At 42.1% G+C, this 27,356-nt stretch overlaps 1 protein-coding gene across 7 annotated transcripts in view; it reads right to left on the bottom strand.

Annotated features, from left to right (window-relative positions):
* The window catches only part of SDK1 (sidekick cell adhesion molecule 1), a 598,536-nt gene that overhangs the window by 235,868 nt on the left and 335,312 nt on the right, over nucleotides 1–27,356 (bottom strand). For all 7 annotated transcript variants that reach the window (XM_081169333.1, XM_081169337.1, XM_081169338.1 and 4 more), the window contains exons 7-8: nucleotides 10,457–10,568; nucleotides 9,171–9,364 (exon numbers count right to left, since the gene is read on the bottom strand). In XM_081169333.1, the coding sequence (XP_081025459.1) occupies nucleotides 9,171–9,364; nucleotides 10,457–10,568 (306 nt within the window). The remainder of the gene's footprint in view (nucleotides 1–9,170; nucleotides 9,365–10,456; nucleotides 10,569–27,356) is intronic.

The following is a 27,356-nucleotide window of genomic DNA, read 5'->3' as shown; positions in this document are numbered from 1 at the left end:
AACAGGTCTATTTACAACAGCATACTGATGTTCAACAGGACTGGTACTAGGATAACAAACCAGCCAGAATCAATCCATGCAGCTGAAGTGGCAGCTGTCATCAGATGTCTATTGGCTAAACCTGCTCCCTTGAGCATTGAATCACTCTGCAATATCCTTCAATTTCTGCCAAAGCACATGCTTTTGATGTGAAGTCAGAAGAGCCCTGCTGGGTCAGATTAAAAAAGTCCTCTCTATTAGTCCCACATCTCCTTACCCACAATGGCCAAGCAAATTCCTTTGGGAGCCTACAAGGAGGATGTGAGCACAATACCCCCCCCCCCCGCTACTCTTGTTGCCCAGTAACTGGTATTCAGAAGAATTGGTGCCCAGGACTTCCAGGAATTCCAGAAGAGAGCTAGAGTTGGCCAGCAGACCAACTTTGACAGTTGGGCGTGACTATTCACATGCTAATCACATCATTAGAACATCTGGTGTCAAGTTCAAATAGGCTTACTGTGACCACCAATGACCTGAGTGGTGGTCATAGTGAGCCCCTTCAAATTCCACTTGCAGGTAGAGTTTGGATTGGAACTGCACCTTCAAACACAAACTGGGGCTCTCAGCAAACCACTTTGAAGGAATACTATCAATCAGCTTATTGGTGCAAAAGTGTTCTTCCAAAATGGCTTGCTTTGGCATCAATCAGCTGCTTGACACTGACTGTGAGCTCCCTCAGTTCCCTAATGGGAAACATCCTAGTGCAGCCCACCCACCGTCGCTCCCCTGCAAAGAAACAATGGGGAGCTCACTTGATGCTCCTGATTGTTCCTGTGGAGTCACATCCCTCCTGCCCCACGTGGGGCAGTTTGGGAGAAATTGCCTTGCAGCCCATATTGGGATCCTTGTCCCCACCCCAGTAGACTTAAAACAATTACTTCAGGAATCTATGGGGTAATCCACAAAGGGCATTGCAGCTTCCCAGCACAAGTGTGTCAGAGCGAGAGGTAAGAAAGAAACAAAAGTGCAATAGAGCAGCTTCAGCCTCCCTTCTGAAGCAAAGCAGTGTTTTTCTAACTAGCCTTTTCCGGCTGGAGTGCCAGATGGAGTGATCAGAGTTTTTCCAAATATGTTTGCATATCTACAGGGACTGGGATCATTGTGTCGTTTGCCATAACTAACAGAGGAACAGCTGTTAGTTGGTGGTGATTGTCTGTTATTAATCACCGAAGCCTAAGTCCAAATGGGTGACCTAAGATGGAGTAAGGTGCCACCATAACCCATTACCTCCCCCCGGAGGCATCTATTTCACACTGAAATGATCCCCGATGATGTTTTAACTAGGCCATTCACTGTTTCAAAAGGCCATTCCAATCCTATCTGAACATACTGCATATTTGAAGGGCATGAAATAATGACGTTGAAATTACACAATAGGCGAATTAGAGCATCCAGATCAAAGGAGGAGGGTGTAGAGTCGGCACATCAGCCGTGTTGTGAAATTGCAGTGCCCTGCAATGTTGACGGTGAAATGGTCCAGAAACTATCAGGATGATAGTAGCCATTTTATGGGATCAGGCCAAACAATTTACATTTAATTACTGGAAGGTTAGGAGCAGAAAAGGTTTATTAGATTAAAATTTGCTAGGGCCATGAGGGGCCAAATAATCTTGCTTTGGGAGCTGGAGTCAACCTGTAAGACCCCAGTTGGCCATCCCTGAGCATGAGGTCATTGGCAACGCAAAGTGTACGTCTGGCTCCCGCTAAAAAAAGCTGTTGCTGTTTTTCAGTATGCAAAGTGGATGCCATGTGAAGATCCCCTAGGGATGCCTGAGGAATGCTATTTTTTTGCAAATTTTGACTTCCACTGACCTGATCCAAACTTCCCACGCTAGTGTGTGGCTTAGAAGTCACTCTCGGTCAGATTTCACACATCTCCAAATCTTGCGACACAGTCATTACCTCAGAAAATGTATCAAAATGCACTTTAAAATTATAATTTGAGGAGAAAGGGACATTCACATTCATACATATGTATAAAATGCTGGTTTTCATAAAAAATTAAAATCCTCAGATTAATGTGGAAACGTCATGGAACAGACTTTTGATAGGGTTGAGGCAGGTGAAAATAAAATGGGTTGGACATAAAACCATTTGTGCCTCTCCCTTTATGGCTTGGGGGTGGGTGAGAGGGCACTAAATATTGTTCTTCCCCAGGTGAAAGGTGGAGAAGGGCCAGGTGAGAGCCAGGAGTGAAGACTGCCTGTCTGCCAATATGTGTGGGTAATTTTGGAAACTTCTCCACATTACTTACTAAGTGGGAAGCTGAGACTGATAATGGCTTTTTGTGCATGGCAATTTTATTATTTTCCTAGAGTTTGCTTTTATTCACATTCAATTGGTTTTAAGCTGCTCTCTGGAAATCATTTTAATTTATTAATAGTACAGTTGATGTTGCATTGTTGAATTTTTGACATTAGGCTTATTTATATTAATAACTGGGGGGCAGAATCCTACTGAATCTATTGTTATAGAGTTGTGTTGGCTATATAGCTAGGCTTATAGAATGGGATTGTGTATTGATGGGTTCCTGCTATACTTGTGATCTTCTTTGGAACACAATCCTAAAATAATCTAACGTGGGAAAGCAGATCAGTTTTTCTTAAGGATGTTTGCTCAGAAGAATGTTCCATCAGGTTCGGTGGTGCTTACCCCTTGGCAAGGGTGCTTCTTAGGACTGTGAATTAAGGGGTCAAGAAGGAAGATCCAAAGGAAAAGAAACAATTGTGCCAAATAAATAGCTCTAATATTTGCAGAAGCTTAATGTGTATAGGAAGCAGCATCCTTTGAAACTTATGGGGAGCTGCCAAAGATTTTCTTTAACATCCCATACATAGTAGGCAAATAATTTTGAACTTCTTGAATAATTTGATTGGTATCCATTTTCACTCAGCTTCCAGAAAACATCCCAAACACATTTAACAATCAAGCGATGTGCACAGAGATAGGAAACCATTGTACAGATTCTGTGACAAAATGGTGTTCCTGCACTCAGACTCATCTTCTGCAAGTTCATTTACTGGCGAACAATTTGTAAAAGGGAACAGCTGCCATTCATTACATTTCTCTGTCCCTCAAAATGCACCTTTCTATATATAAACCAGATTTGCTCACTCCAGCCAATACCTGCATCCAGCAAATGTGTTGATCTATGATCCTTTATATTTGTGCACACACACACATTATCCTGTTTGCCTTAATGTAAATGCTGCCTGTGTTAGATCTTGCTTAGATCTAACACAGACTCCATCAAAGCATGTGTACGGCTGCTCCTTTGCTTCCACCTTATGGCACAATTTGTTCCCAAAGGGAGATATTATACACACACAAACACACACAAACACACATTTTCCCCCAGCTACAAAACATGAATCCTAGTCACCACAGAGGAAGCACCTGGAGCTAAGACACTTTACCAGCAGCAGCAGCCCACAATGACTCCTGGGGAGGAGGGTTGATTCATTCCTCACTGTGAATTGGCAACTGTCACAGGACAGCATCTTTCTGCTGCAGAGAAAATGCCAAAGACCTCTCTCAGATCTCAGAAGCCTGGTGTCATCAACTCCAAATTTAAAGACAGCCCACAACTCAACTGCTTCATCAGACCTGCTGGAGAAAACAAACTTGAAGCCAAGGTCCAAAGGCAGAAATAGCCTATTGTGGGTCAAATCTTTGATTGGACTGCATTCCTTGCATTGCCTATTCTCTCTCTCCCTGTCTTGCTTCCTCGCTTCTGCCCTTCTTGTCTTGCTTTCTTGTTTCTGCCCTCTAGCCTTTTGTTCTGGATACAAATTCCAACCCACGGCACAGAAGTAAGTCCTATGGAACATATGTTTACCGGGGCTAGGATTGCAGCCTGCCTTGCTAGGTTAAAGGAGTACATTGATAAAATGTTATTAAGTATGAAGAGAGGTCAGGCATCCTTTAATAAGAATGGAATGTTTGAGGGCTTTGTATAGAGATAGGATTGGAGTCTTCTCACTGTGCCTTTTGCCTCTGCTCCACCTTGTCAACGTCCAAGGGGTTGTGGCCTCACACTGCTTTGTCCCACCTGACTATCCTGACATCTTTGTATCGTTGCTTTTTTTCTTTTCCCCTTTGTCCAGTTTTATTTTCAGCCACAGCTTCTGCTTTAAAGCACAATTGTTCATTTTATGTAGTGGCAAGATTTCATAAACTCTTACTGAAACGGCAGTATAAAAATAACTATTTGGAGCTGTTATATTAAAGGACCTCCAAGAACATGAGGAAAAATCGGTGTTTTTTGTTTGTTTTTTAAAGAATTAGTCCCATTTCCAAATGAGTGCAATGGCAATACTTAATCTTAGGGTGACTAGTAGCAGAACAAATATGTTCTTATCTAATCTCCTGCAAATCTTCCCCCAAACTGCTGCTGTGCCAGCTCAGGAACACACTACCCTTTAAAAAATTTATAACAACTGCAGCTAATAAAACCAGAGTTTGGAACCACCTTAGTTTATCTTTGCTAGAACTGTATGAAGAAATCAAAGAAAGCTTTGCCACACTAGTTGGGAAATTGTGCTATGTATTAGCAGCATGATGGGGATCATTTTATTTCTTGATGCATCATGGATACAACTCACTAAATATTCAGATTGGAAGCATTTTGCAGGAATTTCTGACTGATAGAATACCAGGGCACTGAAATGCATTCATGTGAGGGAGTGGGGCCTTAGTTTTCTATTGAAATGAAATGGTGCAATTTAAGGCCCCTCAAGTCAAGGGCATTTAGCATATGAGCACTGTCTGCATTGCAAAATTCAGGTTAGGCGTTTCTAATATGCACTGCTCATCATAATATACTAAATTATTATTATTATTATTATTATTATTATTATTATTATTATTATTATTAATCATTTGTACCCTGCCCATCTGGCTGGGTTTCCCCAGCCACTCTGGGAGGCTTCCAACAAAGATTAAAAATACATTAAAATGTCACACATTAAAAACTTCCCTGAACGGGGCTGCCTTCAGAGGTCTTCTAAATGTCAGGTAGTTGTTTATCTCCTTGACATCTGATGGGAGGGCGTTCCACAGGGTGGGCGCCACTACCGAGAAGGCCCTCTGCCTGGTTCCCTGTAGCTTTGCTTCTCGCAATGAGGGAACCATCAGAAGGCCCTCGGCGTTGGACCTCAGGGTCCGGGCAGAACGATGGAGGTGAAAACGCTGAAGGGCATATCGTCTGTCCTTTACATCAGAATGAGGCTTTTGGCTTCCAGTGGCAGGTTGTGGTGCTGTGTGACAACCTTCTGGGCTACTAAGAAGCATGTGTGTGAGCTCAGATGATGTCTTGCAACAATTCAGCATGACCAGCCACCACAAGACTGAGCAATGAGAGCAGGAGATACAGTATATGCACCTCTTTCTCACCTTCACTTGTCCAAGCAGTACAACCCACCCACCCTCCTCCCCTTTGAGGAAGAGCAATGATTCACACACACACACAAACACACAAACACACACACACACACACACACACACACACACACACACACCATACATCTAAACTGATTAGCATTGGATTGGCACATTTCCCACTTTCCCTAGGATGCTGCATTCTGTGTCAACTGGCAGAATGATTTGACTGATTGATTTAATGATTTCTAATTGTCTCAGCTTTGCAGGTTGACCTATGCCAGAGGACAAGTTCTTTAGAGAGAGGGGGGCATTGGGCAGAGACCCTAAAATGTGAATATAGGGTACAAAGAGACGGTTGCAGACCTCCTACAGGAAGGGCAATGGTGGCATCCAATAGCAGTGCCAGGGCAGCTGGAGTAGATTCCTACAGAGGGCAGGGCAGGCTTGCTGAGAGGGTTTGGCACAGGATTGACCTATGAGCACCTGAGGCAGCTGTGGCCAGAAAGCCAAGTCTGCTCCCCAGGGCATGGAAACAGGTGTCCATCAGTTCTCCACATTCACTGGTGCTAAGTTTTTATATTGCTGAAAGTTTTAAAAGCTTAATAAATAAAAAAAGCTTTGGCTTATTTAATCCCAATATACTGTCCGCCTCGTTTTGCTGCCCACAATTTTGTAATTAGAGTATGGCTGAATCATTCCACTTTATGTTTTGCCCTTTCGCTTGCTTATGAAAAACCCAGGAATGAGGATATCACAACCTTTCTTGGTAATACATAATCTGCAGAATCATACCAACCTGTCCTATTTATTCATAATATATCAGCAACCAAAATTATATCCAACCTGTTCTGTTTATTTGATATAAACATGCCTACTCAGCTTTTACATTATATTTCCAGAAGTATTATTTCCTTTTCCAAATTCCACATTGCCCCTTCCCTGTAACACCACATTCATCCATATTCTGTCTTTGTCTGTTTTAAAACTTCAATTCAAAAAGCTACCAGCACTTGGCCTTCAACATGTTGTAGGATCCCTCTATAGCAAGGGGCAGGGGGATGCTAGCCATTGGCTAAGCTTGCCACAGCTGTGGGAATTATAGTTCAGCAAAATCTGTTGGGGGAAATGTTCCCCACGCCTGCTTTACAGATTCCTGAAAGAATTATTTCATATTCCCATTGCTCTTGTTAGTGTACGATCCATTTGTGTTTAACCTACTTAAGCCACAAAACAAAAAATATCTTCATTAAGTACCCCTCTGGAAAACACTACATTTCATTCCAATTTCTTATCCCTGTTCAGATTTTTATCACTCAAGAAGCCAATTCTCCCTCTGCAGGGTCCCATTTTGTGAAGCCTGGTAGACAGAATTTCTGCTCCGAATGAACTTTCGGGTCAGTTCTGGAGTGCTTGTCTAGCACAGCGTCTAAGCAGGCTCAGGAAACCTTTTGTTTTCTTTATGCCAAGACATGCATGGTGTTATCTACTTGTGTACCCTACAAATATTTTATGTGCAGAAATGGACAAGCATAATAGAGTCCTTAAGTGCCGCTAAAACAGAATTTAATAATGTAGGCTTCAGAAGAAACACCTTCAAGAAAGCTCAGAGAGAATGATCCCTTTTACAGGAGCTCTTTATCATATTTGATTCTCGCCTGCACCTTCCCCTTGGTGCTGTGCCCTGACTAATTAAGAGATGGCACTCTTCCATTTTGGAACGCCAGCTTTTTTCATGAATTATTCCACTACTGGGTTGTTTTAGCTTCCTGTTAGACACCCCTCCTAATGTTCCACAAATACATAAATCCCCCAATGCAGCTGACACGGGGAGTAAACAAACCAAACGAGAGTGGCTTGCTGCATGAAAAGTGCAATAAAATTAACTGATAACCAATTTGTTACTGATTTCTTTTCATCTGCTTCTTCATACTGCAAGCTCTTTTCATGACTTCATTCACCAGTGCCCCTATAAAAACTGATAAGAGAAATAAATAAAACATCCCAAATAAGAGTATGCAGACAATTCTAATCAAAGTTGTCATTGCAACACTCAAAATCTTTCCCCTAGCGTTTGGTTTTTCTGTTCTAGCTACTTAAGCACCATCTTCACTTGGAGAATCAGGGGCTGAAATAGTGCAGGAAGCAGGATCTGACAGGACAGCAGCAAAATTAAATTAGTCACAATAAAATGGTGGGGATAAAAAAGGGCTTAAATCAGAATCATAAATAATTGAAATGGGCTTTTGGTCTTTTAAAAAGGGAAAAGAAGCTGGGAGATAATAATCTGCAGGAATAAAACAAAAGAAGACCCTTAGAATCAAAGTTCACACAATGCATTCTAAAATAAAAAGAGGACAAGGAATAAAAGTGTGGCACAACTTTGCAAAGGGGGGAAATGAGAAACACTTCTTGACTTGCATAAAATGCTCCAAAGTGCCTGAAGTTAAGAAAAGCCATCTGCTACATTTAGAACAAATACATAAAACAAAGTATGAATTCACCACATGTACATTGAGGGCGCACATCATGTGTCAAGAAGGAAGCTGGGAAGGCCATTGACTGACAGCAGAGCTGCTCAGAGGCAGCAGAGGTGGCTTGCACACTTTGAGAGCCATTCCTTCTCCTCCCATGTCTCCCTCATCCATCCTAATGGCGCAATCCTATACTGGTGCTAAATCAAGTTAAGATGGAGCAAAGTATGCCAGACCCATTCTGCAATCTGGAGTAGGACCACGGCTGGCTGAGCTGGCCTAAGCCTGACAGAGGGAAAATAAGCCTTTAAAACACTGTGAGTACACCACCTTTCTTGCCAGAATAACTTATACCAGGTTGCCAGGTCACAGGACTGAGCTGAAAGGGCTTAGGATCCAGCCTAAGTCTCATCCTCTCTGGTCCTACCAAGAGCCACTGGCTCCTAGCTGATACCCTGGTATATCTCCAACTGAGTCAAGGATGGGGATTTATGCTGGTATAGTCCAGCTGCACTGCAAACTTCCTGGTTTAAGTGGAGCTCTGCTGGATCCTAACCCTGCTCATTCTCATGGATCTTGCTATAGGATTGTTACCTTTGTTCATTCATTCATTCAAAGCAAAGGGACTTAGAGGCAAGTGCGTGAAATTTGTTTCTCCCTTGCAATAATGCCTGGAGGGCAAGGAAGTTTCTTCTTTCAACACCCAGCATGCAGTTAAAAGCAAGAGTTTCAGAAGGAGGTGCTGTTTAAGCGTTGAGGTCACATAGAGGCCTGAAGGATTAAGAAATGGCCAGTTAAACTGAGGGCCTTGTGGCTAGACTACAAGGTAGCTTGGGGATACTTTATGACCATGACCATTTCCTCTCCAGAACCTCAAATTTCTTGATGAGCGGTCACAAGTAGAAAGTAATACAGAGCAACTTTCTTAAGTGCTCTGCCAGGAATAAGCTGGCCATTAGGCAGGGCTTCATCCAGCTGGAAACCAAGACATGTAAGCTGCCTGATAACTATTTAATATACTATGTTTCTTCCAGTTTCATGAAAACAGTTTAAGATTCACAATGTTTTCCATATAACACTGCTGTTAAGGGAAAGAATATCCTTGATGAATTTGTATTCACAATGAAGAATTAATTTTGAAGATAACCCTACTTCACCCCTTTTGTTCCATTCGCCAAGGAGAAGTTCAGCTGTAAGGTCGGTGAAATATTAAAATAACCATTTCTATTTCCTATTGTACTTCAGTTCAAGGCTTGTGTTATGAAAAAGGAGCATTACCTAGGATAGACAGAAAAGCCTTTGCTCTCTCTGGCTCAGCGGCAGCGCTGCCTCTCAAGTGTGCCTCACAGACGTACATTCCAATGTCAGCAGAGGTTGGGTTGGCAATAGCAAGACGTCTCCCAAAACTGCTAACTCCACTGGTTATTTTGATCCCGTTCCTCTTCCAGGCTACGCTTAATTTTTCAGTAGGCCTGTGAGGGTAAAAGTCACACCAATTATTACTGTGAATTATGTTATCTGCAGTAATAACACACTGAACATATGACTCACCTAACTCTTCCAGGATTGCAGGCACATTGAGCAAGGGACACTTAGAAATAAATCTAGACGCTGCTACGAGGTCGTAGGCAGAAGCATGCATCAGAGGAGGGGAAGAACAGCTCGAGTGCCATCAAACAAGCATGGCTAATTGTTACAGCAATGGAACTTTTAAGTGCTAATGATTTGCTTTGCCTAAGCAAAGGATGCTAAAAATAAACACTACTCAAGGGACACAGCTGTATGGGAGGCACTTTCATTATAGCTCAATTTTGGAGGTGGCTCTAACTATTATCAAGAATGCCTCTGCTTTTGCAGAAAGAAGCAATCAATTGGCTCTTGGGACATTTCGGATCTTTATCTCTCGCGAGGGATCTTCTGCCACCCTTGTAAACATTGTAAAAAATTCAATTCACTAGTAAGAAAGCATCAAATCCCCAGTACTCATTTAGCATTATTGAGATACTTGAAGAGCAGAACAGCTATTGTGGCTTCCCTTTCCATATCCAAAGACTTCCTTGGGATGAAGGGGATAAGTAGTATCTTTAATGAATAAGGATAGCATATAAATTAACATATTTATCAGTGCTGTTATTAATTGCAAGGATGTCTAACATTGTAGACACCTGTCCACCAAGACGAGTAGCACAACTTTAATCTTCTCTATAAATAATACTGACAAAATTATTATTATTTTAACTTGCCTGTTCCTTTCTGCAGTTCGGGGAATAATGTACATCGCTGTGAAAATAAACACTACTCTCGGGACTCAGCTGTATGGAAGGGAGTTTCATTATAACTCAGTTTCGAAGATGGCACTAATTATGATCAAGAATGCCTCTGCATTCACAGGGAAGCGGCAACTAGGAATACAATTCAACTCACTAGGTTTAGATTCCACACTTCGGGGGGGGGGACCAATTCTGCGTATTACCACTTTGAATTAAGCAGATGTCCTCTCTCCTATTTCAGGGTCGGCATGTTCCTTAAAATGAGTTCTCATTCTGTCCTGGCTGTTACATTACCTGCCATTGGCCACACATTCCAGGATGGCTTCATTACTCCCAGAGACCACACTGGTATTGCGTGGAGGAATTACGATGACAGGAGCTGCAGTGGAGGACAAGATGTCGGGACCTACAAAGGAGGAAACCAAAAAAGCCATAAACATTTGGTATGTCTGGTTCAGGAGAAACATACATGACTAGAGTCAGTATTTACCCAGGTCAGCCAAGTTGTTGACCCTGAAAAATCTGTCCGTTTTTGGAAGATGTACGGGGACAGCCTTTTAAAAATGTTATTAGTACAGTAACTTTAATTACATTAGATCATGCAGTATGAGTTATTATAATCCAGTTTCATTGCCTCCTCTGTGCCTCTTAACAGTTAATGCCCTAAGCAAAGATAGATTCATCTTGACTCAAGCACATATTTTCCTAGTGTATAAAAATAATGAAGAGCCACTTTGCCATTTTTACTGTATTATGTGACTGGACCAGGGCACAATGGGGAACCCCTCTGTTCTCATACTTGGGATCACTGCATCCCAACCCAAAATGGTTTTGGTCTCGCAGATGGCTCTTCTCCACTTGCTGCAACTATATATTGTATTCCTGTGTTCACAATATCCTGTCCTGCATTGTATTTGGACACATGATAATAAACTTAAATGTAAAGGTAAGGTAAAGGGACCCCTGAACATTAGGTCCAGTCGTGGTCGACTCTGGGGTTGCGGCACTCATCTCGCTTTATTGGCCGAGGGAGCCGGCGTACAGCTTCCGGGTCATGTGGCCAGCATGACTAATCCGCTTCTGGCGAAACCAGAGCAGCGCACGGAAACACCGTTTACCTTCTCGCCAGAGCGGTGTCTATTTATCTACTTGCACTTTGACGTGCTTTTGAACTGCTAGGTGGGCAGGAGCAGGGACCAAACAACGGGAGCTCACCCGGTCGCAGGGATTCAAACCGCCGACCTTCTGATCAGCAAGCCCTAGGCTCAGTGGTTTAGACCACAGTGCCACCCGCGTCCTAACTTCAATGTCAGTCTGCTTAAATAAATGAAAAAGAGCTTCTCATTCCCATGGATCGTTTGGTACTTATTCTAGAATAGTTGCAACGTGGACACCCTCAGCAACGTTTACTCTCTGGAAAAAGTGGTTATGGGGGTGGTTGGCATTTTGTGTTTCCGCAACAAAGAAAGACCAGTTACAAGCACACATAAGTACGTCTACTTTCATTGATGAAATTCTTCATAAACAGCAATAAAAATAGAAATATTTTCACTTTTGCTCTGCAGTAGATCTCCATCCTTTCATTAGCAAACGCCTCTATGGTCATTAAAAAACAAACAAACTGCTTTCCTTATACTTTGCAAACCCCTTTTATTTTAGTACTTGACGCTTCATATCACTGGAAGCCAAGAGAGCTCAGAGCTGCTCCCAAGCAACATGGAGGAGGCCCCTTTTCTGGAGAAGAAATAAACAGAGCTCCAAAGAGGTTTTTCCTGCTACCAAGCACTTTTATTTTTATCAAACATTTGCTGACTTATATTTTTAAGATCTTTTCATGTTTTGTTTAATCTTACTACTTCCATGCAGTTTCAAAAGAGCCTGCAAGTACTTGAGTGAATTCTTTTAAAAGATTTTTATACACCAGGGAGCAAATACGAAATTAACAAAGCAGCATATCACAGCAACTTCAATCCTCTTTTCTTATCAGAAAAGTAAATAACCCAAATCTGCTTCTCTTTTGTGAGTCTACAAACTGTAAATAATTTAGCTTATGCAACTCGGCATTCGGGGGGGGGGAGAGAATGGCAAGGGGGGGGAAGCTGCTGTCTTAGGCTTGTTTCTTTTAAAAAATTTCAATGCATGTATTTAATAAGTGAATTAAAATACCAATATGTTATTGCTTTGCTTCAAGCTATTCATTTGGGGGAAACACTGCATTGTTTTCACTACATGAAAAAGAGTATAATAAAAGATTGCTAAAAATAAGGATTGCAATAAAAGAGTTACAGGGGGAAAGGAAATTAAACTACATCTAAACCAATGAAAATCCAAACTGGCTCATCAAACACTATACATTAAGGCAGCTTAGCAGTTATAAAATCTGCATTTACGAGATGATGCAATCAGGAAATGGCAACTGGAAGTTTCCAAATCCTTCAGTCACTTGCAGAAAAATCTATCATGAAACTGCAGAGGATGAAAAATATTTGTGGCATATTTACTTCCGTTCTTTTCTTCAGATGTTCAGTAGTACAAAGGTTTAAAATGTGACTAGCAATAGAGAAGAACTGCCCCCAACCCCCCAAAAATGATTATGCACATTCATAAATGGCATTGAAGTCTTTGTTTTTTAACCTATCAGATATGACTACCGATCTGACCAATTGTGACTTTCAGCACCACCACTGGTTCTACCCAAATAGCTGTTTGAGCCTAACCTTTTGTGCCTTATCCTCAAAACTAGGATCACAGTAAAATCCTGATACTGATGACAAGTTAGTTTGTCATGTCTGCCCATGCTCATTAAGCCTAGATCGCTGCAACCTTTGTGTGAGGCCAGATATTGATTGCTGTGACCTGTCACTTTGCCACACCTAGCTCAATGCAGTTGTCCCTTTCGACTCCATCCCAGAACGGTTGCAGGATGTACTCACAGGTGCATGTGAAACCAACCAATCATGACATTGCAACATGCACCATGGTGGCAGAAGACATAACAAGGTCTGAAGTTGCACTTCTTTAATGCACATGTGCAGGAATCTTCGGAAAATGACCAGTGTTAAGTCAAGATTATAGAGTGGATTTCAGTAAATAGCAAAACAATTAAGTTTTCCATAGAGTACGTTCATCAATCCCTAGGTACAACTAGTGGGGTATGGTTATTTGTTTGTTATAACAGACACACACACACACAAATTATTTATCAAACTGCTTTTCAAACTCCCCACTGCTTAAACATTAGATTTTCATGTGAGAGGGCTTAATGTTCAACAAACTCAAGTCCAACCCCTGCCCCAGACTCTGGGCATGTGTGAACCCCTCACCCCAGAGCTTGGGTTTATAGGATTCTTTGGATTTTACTCAAAGAATACTAGCATGTCACTGTTCAAGAAAGGATCTGTTCAAAGGCATAGCCACAAAACCTGACCCTCATGAAGAATGGGGTATGCCCTGTGATCATGCTTGCCATGTTTGTCTAAGGCACTCCAGATGTTGTTGGTCTCCAAATCCCATCAGTGTCAGGAATCATGGCTAATAATCAGATGGTGGGAGTTGTAGTCAAGTAGGCCGCACATTGGCTACTTCAGTCTAGGAAAATGACCAACGGCAATGAGAGGAAGAAGAGCACAAACTGCTTGGGCCAGTTCCTGATATGTGGGGTGTTTGCAATTCTCAAAACCTTTACCACAAGGTCAACAATATTGCCCTTTGGGCAGTCTTTCAGAGATCATGTCAAAAATAGAGGGAGAGAGCAGCCAGTGACCCCTGTAACCAATCCAGGAAGCACTCAAGCTCAATTGGTTGATTTGCCCCCAATGAGTTCATCAGCCAAATCTGATTTGGAACATAATATGACTGTGTTCTTTATGTGATCCCTGATTGGCTGAGATCAACTGCCTCTAACAGAAATCAATCCTGTGAACATTAGAAAGCAGTATCAAGGACAGAAGGGAAATGACAACAATACTATTTTGTTAAAAATATGGCTGTAATTCTATGTACATTCACTTGGCAGCAAACTTACTTGATGATGCAGTGGCACAGAAATCTGGAAATTAATAAATAAATAACTTTGCTTCCACTTACATATGCATACACCCTTGTGCAAATTAATTGAAACAAAGCATGTTTTCTATCTTAATCATAATCCTGTACTCAAAACAAACACAGAAAGCCAGTTTGATCATTTTTTATGTTGGCTGATGCAATCATTACATCAGCAGCTGCTGTATTGCATCAGATTTTAGAATCCTGTCTGGCCGCCATAGCATATGATGCAATCATTACATCAGCAGATACAGTATTTCAGCTTTTAGAAACCTGACCATATGTGATTCGACCGCCATTCAAGATGGATGTGACACCTAGGAAACATACAAAGATCGGAACTCTGCACGAACACACAGCTAAGAAGTATCAAGAGATTGCTTCAGCGGTTGGTGTGAGTTTAGCAACTGCCAGCCGTGTCATCAAGTTGAAGCAGGAAACCGGATCGGTTTCTCCTAAATGTAAAGGAAAGTGTAGTCGTAAAAAGAAAACAACTCCTAGAGGTGATGCTTACTTGCTTTGACAAAGCAAAAAGGATCACCGCAAGACGAGTGACTCATTGAATATGGATTTGAAGGAGAAAGGAATCCAAATCAGTTCCTCTACAGTTCGCATTTTTGTACAATAAACTACTAAATTCATTGTTTGTTTCAATTAATTTGCACAAGGGGCAGACTGGGGATGTAAAGTTTTGGGGTTTTTTAAGAGTGAAACAAAACATTTTATGAGCTGCTTGTTTCTTTCAGTTGCATCTATATTTTTACCTTTTTTTTGTTGGGGGGACATTTTTGTCCCAAGGCCTCCATGTTACTTGCCATTATATTCTGTGGGGAAAGGTGCTTATTGTTATTTTGAATCATTTATTTTTTGCTTTTGAAGGCTGAAGCTTTTACTAACTCCTCTTTTCTAATGTATGGGACTTAAATATGGAAGGATTCCCTCATTGAGTTTCAGACAAGGGGAGAGATTAGGACAAAGCCATATGCTGAAAGGCCAATAGACAAGGTACTAATTTGGCAATAATGCCCACCTCCACCTGCCATGCCACCAGCCCTGCTCTTCATCTGCTTCAAAAGAAGCCAAAGAACAAATGAGGACATTGTGGTGACCTCTAGCAGATCACTCTGGAAGAGAGTCCCTTTGTGCTGCAAATAGATAAGCGAGGGAGCTGGGGTGACTTCATTGTGCTTGCAATGAGGCAGATATAGGCTGGACTTCATTTGCTAACTTCTTACTAATTGCAAAGTGAACAATGGTGAATAGCGTTCGCACTTATTTCATTTTCATTCATGCTACGTCCTGGAAGAAGCCTATTAGCAAAATTAGCAATCTGATAATGGCTTCTGAACATGTGGGGTTAAGATGATGCTGATCAAGACCTAATATATTTCTTTTGAATCTTGCCATAACAGTAGAATAATACTGGCTTTTTATCTAATGGAGGACTAATGTGCCGAGGCTTCTAAATAGCGTATAATATGTTGCTTTGTTCAATTATATTAAACTCATCAAAATGCTTCGTGATTGGCCCGTAGAACATCAATTGAAGAAATAATTATTAGCAAACATGTAACCAATATGTAACACTTCACATTTCTGAAAGGGCCTTATAATTAGGCAGCATATTAGCAGTTTCCTTGTAGCTGAAAAGGGTCATTTGCAGTTTTGCACAACCAACTGCTCACATTTGTACCCACAATAGCCCCTTCTCTCTAATTGTGATCCCCAATCCGCTTGTGGGAGTCCAACGTCAAATCTTTCATGAGTTAGAAGCAGAAGAAGAAAGAAACAGAAGAGCGGAGCTATTTGCAAAGAATCGTGGGCAAGATACCCAACAGCTGCTACAAACCAGAAGACCTAAACCCAAGCCCAGTTTGTCGTTCTGAAAAATTCACTAGATCCTGAAACACCAAGCTTGTGGCCTTGTCCACAGAGTCATAGAATCATAGAATTGTAGAGTTGATAAGGACCATAAGGGTCATCTAGTTCAACCCCCTGCAATGCAGGAATCTTTTGTCCAATGTGAGGCTCATACGCACAACCCTGAGATCAGGAGTCTCATGCTCTACTGACTGAGCTATTCCTCAGTAGGGTTCCAAAACAGACAGAGACAATTTGTGTTCCATTTCTCTTAAGGCAGTGGTGGGAAATGAATGACCCTCCAGATGATGCTGTACTACAACTCCCATCATCCCCGACATTGGAAGCTGCTTTATACTGAGTCAGGCCATTGTTACATCCAGCTCATTAATGTCCACAGTGACTGACAGCAAGCTCTCCAGGGTTCAGATGAGGGTTATTTCTAGCTTTATCTGAGAATAATGAGAAATGAAGCCGATGCCATTTACATTCATTCATTCATTTATGAATGAATGCATGGAATTTATATGCCACCTGTCAGGGACTGGGCAGAAGAGGAATGGTGGAGACTGCCTCCCGATCCTGACCCTTCCAGGGAGGAGGAAGAGGAAGACAGTATAGATTTACAGCAGGGGTTTGAGGAAGGTCACAGCTCAGAGACAGATGAGGGGAAAAGCTGGGAAATTATGGGACAGCTGGAACAACACCCAGCTGACATGTTGCTATTAGAAAACATTCCAGACCCTCCATCTCCCAGAACCCAGCGAGTTTTAAAAGTAGGAGAGCAAAGAGCTCAAAGGCAGAGAGAACACTTAGCAGCACTCGTAGAGGAGATGATGAGAATGACGAATGAGGAAGTGGGAGAGAGAGGGGTTGGAGATTCACTCAGGACAACGCCATTATCCAAAAGCCTGGGTTCTATAGCCTCTCTCTGTAAGGACTGAAATAAAAAAGCACAGTAAGATACATTTCCTTGTCTTAATACTTTCCTGGGCAATCAGCCAGGAGTTGCTGACAGCATCCTGACACCACCCTATAACCACAGGTCTCAGGGCAGTTTTACATGCAAATGGAAGCTTTACATATTGGACTAATGGGAATTAAAGTTTGGCAACATCTGAAGAGTCACAAGCTCCCCAGCCCTGCCTTATGGCAAGGGTGAAATGGCCAACTTTTTACTGGCCCTCCTTCTGGCCTGATGTCATGGCTCTTGAATTAGACTCCCCATGAAGTGCAGAGTGGCTTCATAGTCTGAGATGGAGGGCAGGCAGAAATTACTCTCAGCACCAGTCCCAGGTGAGTTCCTTCGCTCAGAAGCCCCAGTGCTTCAATCTTGCCATCTCCCCAGCCTGAGGAGGGTGCATTGCTATGATACTCAGAAATCACAGTAGCGACCACAAGCCCCACCAACACTGTCGAAGCCAGCACTTAAAACAGACAAAGCCCCTTTAAACAGAATGGGCTTCTCCCAACATCTAAGGAGCTAGCAGTCAGGCTGAGCCATGGCCCTTTCAAAGCCTTAGCTTTTGCTAAATCAACATTTGCTCCTGCTTCACTTGGGAGTTATTCAGGATCCACCTCTGAACCATAGTTGTCAATGCTTCCCTTTTTTTAAGGGAAATTCCCTTATTCCGAATAGGATTCCTCACAAGAACAGGGAAAAGTTGACAGCTATGCACTGAACTTCTGATGGAACCCCAGGTTTGTGCTGGAACCACCATAAAGAACAGAACAGTAATTTGCAAAATATAACCAGGTCAAGTTTCTCCCATCAGCTTCTCTTCTTTGTGCCTGGAAAAGAATAATCAGCATGTCAAATTGTGATATGATGCACAGGTAAAGAGGGCTAGTCGAAAGTTGGCAGCTCCCATTGACAAGTTTCCATTGTGTGCTTTTAATCACATTTAGGGAAGCTTCCTAAGATGCAGTTTGAGAATCTCCCAGGAAGAGAGGATTTCCCCAGTGGTTCATGCATGCCATTTCAGAATTCTGGAGGGGGGGGATCGATAAATAGGCCTACACACAGATTCTAATTTACATCAGGAGAAAGCATCTGTTACAGCTTGTATAACATCTGTGCTAGCTCATTGTAAGCAGAGACATGGGTTCTTCTGAGAAATAGTTGTATGAGGTCTGAAAGTGAGAAGGGGACACTGCCCTTCCCCCTAAATACTCCCTTCCCTGCTCTAGGGTGCTCTGAAGCAATAAGATGGCAAAACCCTCAGCCATATTACTCCTGCACTGAATGCAATTCCTCAAGAGGTTGTGCATATTGGCACCTTTCCTCCATAGCCAACCTGCTTCTTCAAGTGGACGTACACAGGGGGTACCCTTAAAAGACAAGCGAGAGGTTGGTGGTGACCACCAGCCATTCTCAACTAGCCTAATTTTCTGGTGAAAAGTGGCTGTGTTCAACCTCCTTTTCCCTCCTGGCTGGGATCCTGCACCTTATAGCTAAATGAGATACAAAATCAAGGAGGTCATTCCTCACCGGAGCATCTGCGTGCCAGGAAAGGCTTGGCTGGCTAAGTGATTGTCTGAAGGTGTCCCATCAACTTTCAAAATACAGGAGCCTTGGCAGATGCTGGCAGCTCTAGGAATGAAAAAGGTTTGGGGGAAAGGATTTGCTACTCTCAAGTGTCTACCTCTCCTTGCTTTTTTGCAGCCTCTGTGCTAGACAGTGGATAAGTAGAACTGCATATGTGTAAATGAATCAAGAAGACAGGAGTGCCTAGCATGCTTTGCTCCATGGGGCCACGAAGAGTCAGACACGACTAAACAGCAACAACAAATGAATTAAATCCAGTTTGCAGCATTTCTCTTCCACGTTTAGTAAAGCGATTTTCTCTCCCACACCGGGGGGGGGGGGGGGCTGTCCACACTGGAGCCAGCCTCTAGTTTCAGGAACATTCCAGAATCAATTTCAAACATTGCAGTGTTGTGGAAATCAAGTTAGTACATTCTTATTATTATATAGCCTGCCAGTTCCAGCATGGCTGCTGAGCTCAAAAGCAAGCGCGATTTCTCTTCTCCACTGTGAACTAGCCTTCTGACAACTCTTTGTACTCAAAGAGCAATTTGGGAGTTCAGACTCTGTCACTGACCTGACCTTCCCCTCAATGCACAGCAAGGAGCTTCTTTTAGCAACGAAATGTACCATCTGACACATCGTCAGAGCTTTTAACTCAAAAAAAATATATAGCCACAGATCATTTTATCTAAAGAACACTCAGGTAGCTTTTCATATTTTTTAATAGCTTTAATATCAAATATGTGGCTGGCAGGGGTGTGTGATCTTATTCAACATTAGTTAAAAGGAGCCAGTTCTGCAGTTGGCCAACGTTATCAATTAACCCTTCAAAGAGCATAAGGCAGCATATCCTACCCCAGACAACCACCAGGGGGCGCCAGTTAGTTTATAACGTTTGCCCAGCCACCAAGAGAAATAACATTTTGTCCTGTCAATGATGGCATCTGCAGTGTGACAGCCTGCATTTCGGAAACAAATTTAAAATATCTGATCAGTGGAACTGCTGCTGAGGAGGGCTATATATTTTTATGACACTAAAGCCAGAAACGCATCTTCATCAAAGGTAGTATTCTCTCAGGAGGAAGGAATGGGCTGGCTTTGTGGGACAGCATAGCAAGGTCATCAGAAAGGTGCCTTGCATATAAGTCTGGCAGCAATGCTTAAGAGTCCACTTCTGCTGAAAAGGACAAAATCCTCTGTCCCATACCTGATGCACTGTTAGCTGTACATCTGGGGCATTTTCATTCATGATACTGTATTCAGCATTTCCATGACAACACTTGACATTTATGGAACATTGTGGTGTTTCACAAACATCTCGCCCTCCAAAAAAAACCTATACAACAAGTTCCTTGTGCCCAAAGCGGACTGTGGGCCAAAATTTCCACAATAGCTATTTACCCATTTAAAAAACTGTTTTAGGGAAGCTATCCCAAACAATTTCTGATAAGGCTGAGCTGAATGCTTCCTAATGAGTATTTTTGGCTCTATATTTTTTGAGATGTGGGACTGGGAGTTTACTTTGCTTTGTGTTGGATGGCAAAATGTAGAGTTTGTGACGTCAGTCTGAGTTTGTGATCCAGATGTTTCAGACTACAATTTCCATCAGCCCCAGTCTCCACAGCTATGATGCCTCCAGACCCAGCATCCTAAAGCCAGGCTGACTTTCACCAATGGGAGCTGCAATCCAAAGGGCAAATGCTGTCTTAATGGATGAAGAGGACCAAACAATGAAAAGAGAATGCAAACTTTAATGGTTTTATCTGCTGAGGTACAACCACTTCTGGACTTGGACAGGTTTGCGCATATCTGTATACGGTAATCTAGCAAGCAATTGAGCTACTATTCTCTCCTTGATTTCTAGCATGCCTCCATTTTGAAATGAATGGGAAACAACAAGGAACACCTTCTCACTTGGCTCTTATTAGGCCCAAGGAAAATGAAAAGTGACAAAGGAAAGCAGATGCTGGGAAGCGAAGTTTCAAAGAGGCATTCTGAGGGCGAGGAGACACTTTGGGATGAAATTGCATAAGAAATTGCATTGACTTCAATAATAGCTTAACTACGGGGGAATAACGGGGGAAGCAACAGCTGCTTTTTGATCTCTACACTCAGCTGGAAAAAAATGTTTTCTTTGTCTAACCATGTGTCAGTATGCTCATCAGATTACACCCATCCCTGGAACATCTGTGACAATGTACCTGCCCACGATGCTGGCATAACATTTCATAGCACAATGGCACACGGACACAGCAGTTGGATAGCTCACTCTAAGCACATGCATAAAATCACAGCCGTTCTTTAGGCCAGGGCATAAGGATTTTAAAAATCAGTCATCCAATTCCATGCCTCCCTGCCCGAACTTTGCACCCCCAAAGCCCCCTGAATTCTCCTGACCTGTTGGCTTGTTGACCCCTGGCCATCTTGCTCTCTTCTCCCATGACTATAGCCCCCCACAGAGGCATTTCCAGCATAGGGAAGTTAGAGGGCCAAACCAGGTGGCTAGAGCTTGTGCTGTTCTTATCAAGCTGCCTGTTTTGCTTTGTTTTTCAAGGAAAAGAAAAGGAAAAGAATATTTTCTATTCAATTCCCCCTGAGAGCAATGGAGCATCATTGAAAGCCCACAGTGGCAATAACTGCTCCAGGCTGAAAGTGGCTAGATTACCTATTTTTAAAAGTTACAAGAATGCGTACACACACACACACACACACACACACACACACACACACACATATAACAGAGGGAGCTCTGCAGTCCTTGAATCACCTTGTAAAGGAATGCACAAGACTATGGATACTGTTAGTGGATCTATTATTCAATTTGAGTTATGATCTGCTTTTAGAACCCAAAGGTGGATTCCTCTCCCATCCCTTGTCTGCAGTCTTCAATATCAGCTGACAGACAGTGCCCAGTTGAAGGTAAGGTAAAGGTAAAGGGCACCTGGATGGATTAAGTCCAATCAAAGGTGACTATGGGGTGTGGTGCTCATCTTGCTTCAGGCCGGGGAAGCCGGCGTATGCCCACAGACAGCTTTCCAGGTCATGTGGCCAGCATGATTAAGCTTCAAGCGCAACAGAACACCATGACGGAAACCAGAGCTTTAGACCAGGGGTGGGAAACCTGTTGCTGTCCATATGTTGTTGGACCACAACTATCATCCTATCGTGATCATTGGTCACTCCAGAAACATCTGGAGGGTCCCAGGTTAGGGAATGCTGGTTTACTTAATCTGGCATGTTATTTCCAGCAATGACCATCCAGTTGTTCACACAAGCAGGGCAGGAAGGCAACCTATGCAAGGCCAAGGCTAGTCGCTTAGGGCATTGGTCCTAAGCGCACCTACTGTGTGACATTAATAATCTCATATGTTCAGACTAGTGGTGGTGGTGCAAATTGTGCCGTGGAAATACCGGGTGCAGGTATCCCTAGGGGGGAAATATTTTGCATATATCTTAGCCATTAAATGAGGTGACCTGAAACTACAAAAGGACAAGACTGATGAAGCAGCACCTGAGTAAAGAAGTGACAATCCTTTCTGCTGTATGAACATACTTTTTCTCAATTAACTTGAATAAATGCAGAGTTTTTTTCAGCTGCAGGAAGCCAGTTAGCTCAGTTGGTTAGAGTGCGGTGCTGATAATGCCAAGGTCCTGTGTTCGATTCCCATACGGGCCACCTGCTTATTCCTGTATTGAAGAAGTTTGGACCAGATGACCCCTGGGGTCCCTTCCAACTCTATAATTCTATGATTCTGTGAAAACAGTAAAGAACTGTGACATACTTCACATGCAAATCTGGGAGAACAGCCCAAGCCCAGAAAATGTCAGCTGGCAGTAATCAAAGGATATTAGCAGAGGCAATGAAATTCCACAGAGAATTGAAGCAGAATGTAAAGAGGAATTTAATTCCAAGTCCACCATTCTAATATAAACAGCTCACTCCATAGGAAGGGTGCTTAGAATTGTGGCCTCTGTTCTCTAAAGAAAGGCACAAACTTTCTCTCACACCAAGGACTGTAGAAAACTGGAGACTCTTAGGCACGTAGAGATTAGTTGATCAACATACATTTATCCATGCATATGGATGATTCATCTTCCTGTGGAATCTATGTGTCTTTGATGCCGACTGATTTTTACCCCAAATGATTAGAATCACTGCATTGGAACAGCCAATCAAAGTCCAGCTCCATTCAAGACCAACCCTCTGCAAGAAAGCCAGTTAGAGCAAAGATCTATCTATCTATCTATCTATCTATCTATCTATCTATCTATCTATCTATCTATCTATCTCTTGCAGCATCTTATTCTCACAGTAACCGACAAGATAGTTATGCATAGGGCTGCCAACAATTCTGGGATCTTCCTTTTAAAAAAGCTCAACAACTTTTGGGGTGTCCTAGTTTTTACTTTTTGAAATATGGCAACACTATGTAAGCAAGTGTAAACTGATGGACCTTGTTGGGTGAGGTACTTTATCAAAAGCTTTTTGAAACACACTTTAAGTTAACTGGCCTGTAATTTCCTGGGTCCCTTTTAAAAAAATTGGCATTACACCGACCACTTTCCAGTCCTCTGCTACGAAGGCTGATCTCAGGGACAAGCTACATATTTTTGTTAGAAGATGAGCAGTTTCACATCTGAATGCTTTAAAGAACTTTCAGATAGATGCCATCTGGACCTGGCGAATTCTCCATTTTTAATCTGTCAGCAAGCCCCAGAACCTTCTCTTCTGTCACCACGATTGACCTCAGTTCCTCACATCTCCTTCCTGTGAAAACTAGCTCAGGCAGAGGGATCTGTCGTTTACTTCCTGCAGTGAAGACAGATGCAATGAGTTCATTCAATTTCCCTGCAGCCATCTTCCCCTCCATCAAAGGCCCAAGTGCCTCCCTAGCCTTGTATTAAGGCAGAGTTAGCAAGTGCATCTGAATGCAATAGCAAACATCAGGAACACAAGAGAGAAAACTGACAGAAGGAGAGGGGGACGAGGAAGGAGCATCATTTGAAGCAGACCAGTAAGGGAACTGAGCAATTCCAAGAAGGCTCACTCACACATTCCTATTTGCATTAAATTATTTGTTCATTCTTGAATGTGCGTGTGTGTGTTCAAACGGTAAATGCAATCTTACAGCTCCTCCCTTAATTTTATTTTTAGACTTGTTCCAAGGAGCTACTGCAGAACAATGTCTGGAAAGCCAGACTGAATTTAAGTGGTTTTTGGTTGGCCTCTGAAATCATTGCTCACTCCAAGGAACACAGCACAGTGCGGCATTTTAGGTTCAAGGTCAACTATTGTTTCCTTCTATTGATATAGTTATATGGGAAACATGTTTCAAGATCCAGATTGCCATCTTGGCTCCCAAAGGTCTGTTGTTTTCTGGGCCTTTTCTCATAACAGGAGAAGTGAAAAGAAAAGAAAGTACCCCTCAGCTGTTCTCCGGCAACTAACAGGAACAAGCATATAGAATGGCTTGTCACAATAATATATTGTGAAAGAGGTTATTGAGGCCCCGGGTCTATTAGGTTGACATTCTCCACCCACCAGGCCAAAATGCTATTTTTTCTTCTCTGCTTCCTAAGAAAACATATTTAACAAAAACAGAATTGTTCAAGTCAAAGAGATCTAGAAGCATATAGAATGCTTTCATATGCAAATCTAGTACAACTGCAAAAGCTATGCGCAGGACTGTGCTGCAACCAGAGCTAGAAATCTTTCTTCAGTGTAGAAGAAATAAGGCAAAGAAACAATAACAACACAAAACAAAAAACTCACCCCTTGAAGCACAGATATTGTTCCAAACAAAAGCAAATCTCTCTCTTCCCCCTCCACTTTGTGATTATCAATCTTATGGGTGTTTTATATTATATGATTGTCTCAGAACTCAGCAGGGAGGGGGGAAATGTAAAGAGCTAGACTCTGATTGCCAGAAGAAGAAAATATTAGCAAATGGAAGAAATGCTTCCCAACATTTGTGGAGAATGGGCCAGTGAAACGAAGTATACAAACTTATTCATTCAAAAATAATTCCACAGATGGATAAGCATTTAATTTTATAAATTCACAATAAAGCAGCATTTTTCTTGTAGAAACTGGAATGAGTTTTTGTATTTATCTATTTACATACAGCTTGTACAGTCACGCAGCGAGCATCGTCGTCAGTCAGGAAAGCTAGGGGGAAGTTATTACTAAGGGTCTTTTTTGTTGCAAGTGATTTTTGTAGCGCAGGCAGCATCAGCATTGTTAAGAATAAATTGTTCGATGCCCCTTCCTTGGCCAGTACTCCTGCTCACATTGATGCAAGATCTGTTATCTAGTGTTCGCAGATAAAATGTGGTTCAGAAGCACAGTCTCTCTTGGATCTTGTATTGACTCTCCACTTTCTATTAAAAATAGAGGTCATTTCCCTCCCCCCCCCCCCGCAGTAAGGAAGGGAAATAGCTCTCCCTGAACAAAGCAGGGGACCACCTGTCTAGCAGCAAAATAGGAGCTTGTGGCTACAGGGAGCTTCTGACAAGATGTGTTTTATAACTCTGACCCTGTTGGTGGTTCACAAGAGAAGGGCAAACAAACAGAACCCTACGTTAAAAATAAGGAAATAGATCAACAGTGTCCATCGTTTAAAAGACAGAAACAAGGCCTCTGTTAGGCTTGACTTAAACTGTAGACGTTAATGCCATTCCTGTTCAACCTTTGATACATATTAACTATATGGTTTTTCTACAAATGATTCTATCAATTTAGAACATTCACTAATCCTTTTCAGTGCAACAAAAGATCTCCAGATCTTTCTTATGGGTTTTAAAATGAAACCAAACACCTCCTCAGTCTGATAAAAGATAGGCGCTTTTCAGTTCCACAAAATAAAAAATGAGAGAGAAAAGATGGCAGAGAAAGGTGATTACAAGGATCTTTAGAGCCACATTACACATTCAGTAAAATATCATGGGAAACACTTTTCTGCACAGTTACAGGTAGGTGTTGGTCTGCCGTAGTCAAAACAAAATAAAAAAATTCCTTCCACTACCACCTTAGAGACCAACTAAGTTTGTTATTTGTATGAGCTTTCATGTGCATGCACACTTCTTCAGATACCACATTTCTGCACAGTTCCGCTTCAGACTGCAGGTGGCAAATCACATTTGTTCCCTAACTACCATAAAAGAACTGGCATGTAGAATGCTATTACCATCAGGAAGACATGTTTTAACATATTCCTTTCCCTGATGTTTTGATTTTCTACATGGAGGTATTTCTCTGATGTTTGTTGAATGGGAGAGACATTAGTCTGTAGCCCTGCGGTTTTGAAAGGTATTTATCATGTGTTTTTGCCAAAAGTATAGATCCACATCAACCAGTCAGTTTTATGGGAAATGGTTCAGAACACATGGCAATATCCATTTTTGTCTACCAGAAGCTTTGTTATATTCAAATTAATAAGGACAGAAACTTTTTCTGGGTTGTGAACAGACTAAGGCACAACACATATGATTGAAATGTGACCATCTAAATAGCAATGTGAGCAGCAATGTGCTGTTTGGATGCTCATCACCCAGGTGATGACAAAACTCATTCACTTCTTCACATTCTGAACTATAATGGGATGGATGTCGTGAGGACTGCTTTGTCATTCTCTCTCTCCCTCCCTCTCTCTCTCTATCTCTCTCTCTCTCTCTCTCTCTCTCTCTCTCTCTCTCACACACACACACACACATAGGAATACACAAACATGTTCCAAGGTTGCAAAGAATGCAGTTTAGCAGCGGCGGCGGGGGGGGGGGGATTAAACAGAAAAAGAAAGTGTTCTAATTTATTGTGGTATAGACTCTATACCACCACTTCATGGAAAAAAGCAAAATAATCTCCCCTGGAGTACAAAAACACAGAGCTCAGTGAATACAAGGCAGATTCTTACATGACCTCAAATAACATGATCAAAACCAACTTCAATTTCTGGTCCAAGGTTTGACATGTATAGTTGCCAGAATAGCTTAATCTTGGTTTGTTATAAAATTAAGAACACTATTGTTGGTATTTGATGGTTGGGGGGGGGGACTATTCTGAAAGCTGTTTTTGAAAGGAAAAGAAAAGAAAAGAAAAGAAAAGGCAAACCCTGAAAGCATCAGTCTGAAACGAATAAACAAACCTCATTTAAAAATAGAAATTCATTTATATACCTGGATGGATTCAGTCTCACTGATACCGCAAGGAGGAGAGTGAACCACTTCTCATACCTATAAAAATGTCTTTCAGATACAGATTAAAATTATGTCAGGCAGTTTGAAATTTTACAGGAAGCCATAATGAGAAGTAGAAAGCAAACCAGATTTTAGTGATTGGAAACAGAGTTTCAATCTGAAGGATCTCTGTAAGCCTGCAGCACTGAAAGTGTATGTATTCCACTCTTACAGCTTCAGCCATCTCAGCCACACACCCTCTCCTTTAAAAAAGAAATTTGCCATTTGCTTTGAAAACTCTAAGCAATGTAATGGCTCACTGTGAAGGGCTGAGCACCTGAGGGCTACACATTTTCTATCTAGTCCACTGTCTAGGTGATGCGTAGCTGCTCCCTCAAGACAACGGCAAGGGGAGGTGTCACTCAGTGGTAAGAAAACACCTGCATGCATACAACAGCATGTGTGGCCAGGAATCTTGGTTTTTTGGGCAAGGTTCTTGAGCATAGCTATTGTTGAATATACATTAGGGTGGCCACATGTCCTGTTTTCCAGTCTTCTGTTCAAAGAAGTCACCAGCTGGAA

Source organism: Podarcis bocagei (genome assembly GCF_964188305.1).
Source record: "Podarcis bocagei genome assembly, chromosome: 14".
Classification (NCBI taxonomy): Eukaryota; Metazoa; Chordata; class Lepidosauria; order Squamata; family Lacertidae; genus Podarcis; species Podarcis bocagei.
This window is presented reverse-complemented; position numbering and strand designations above follow the sequence as displayed.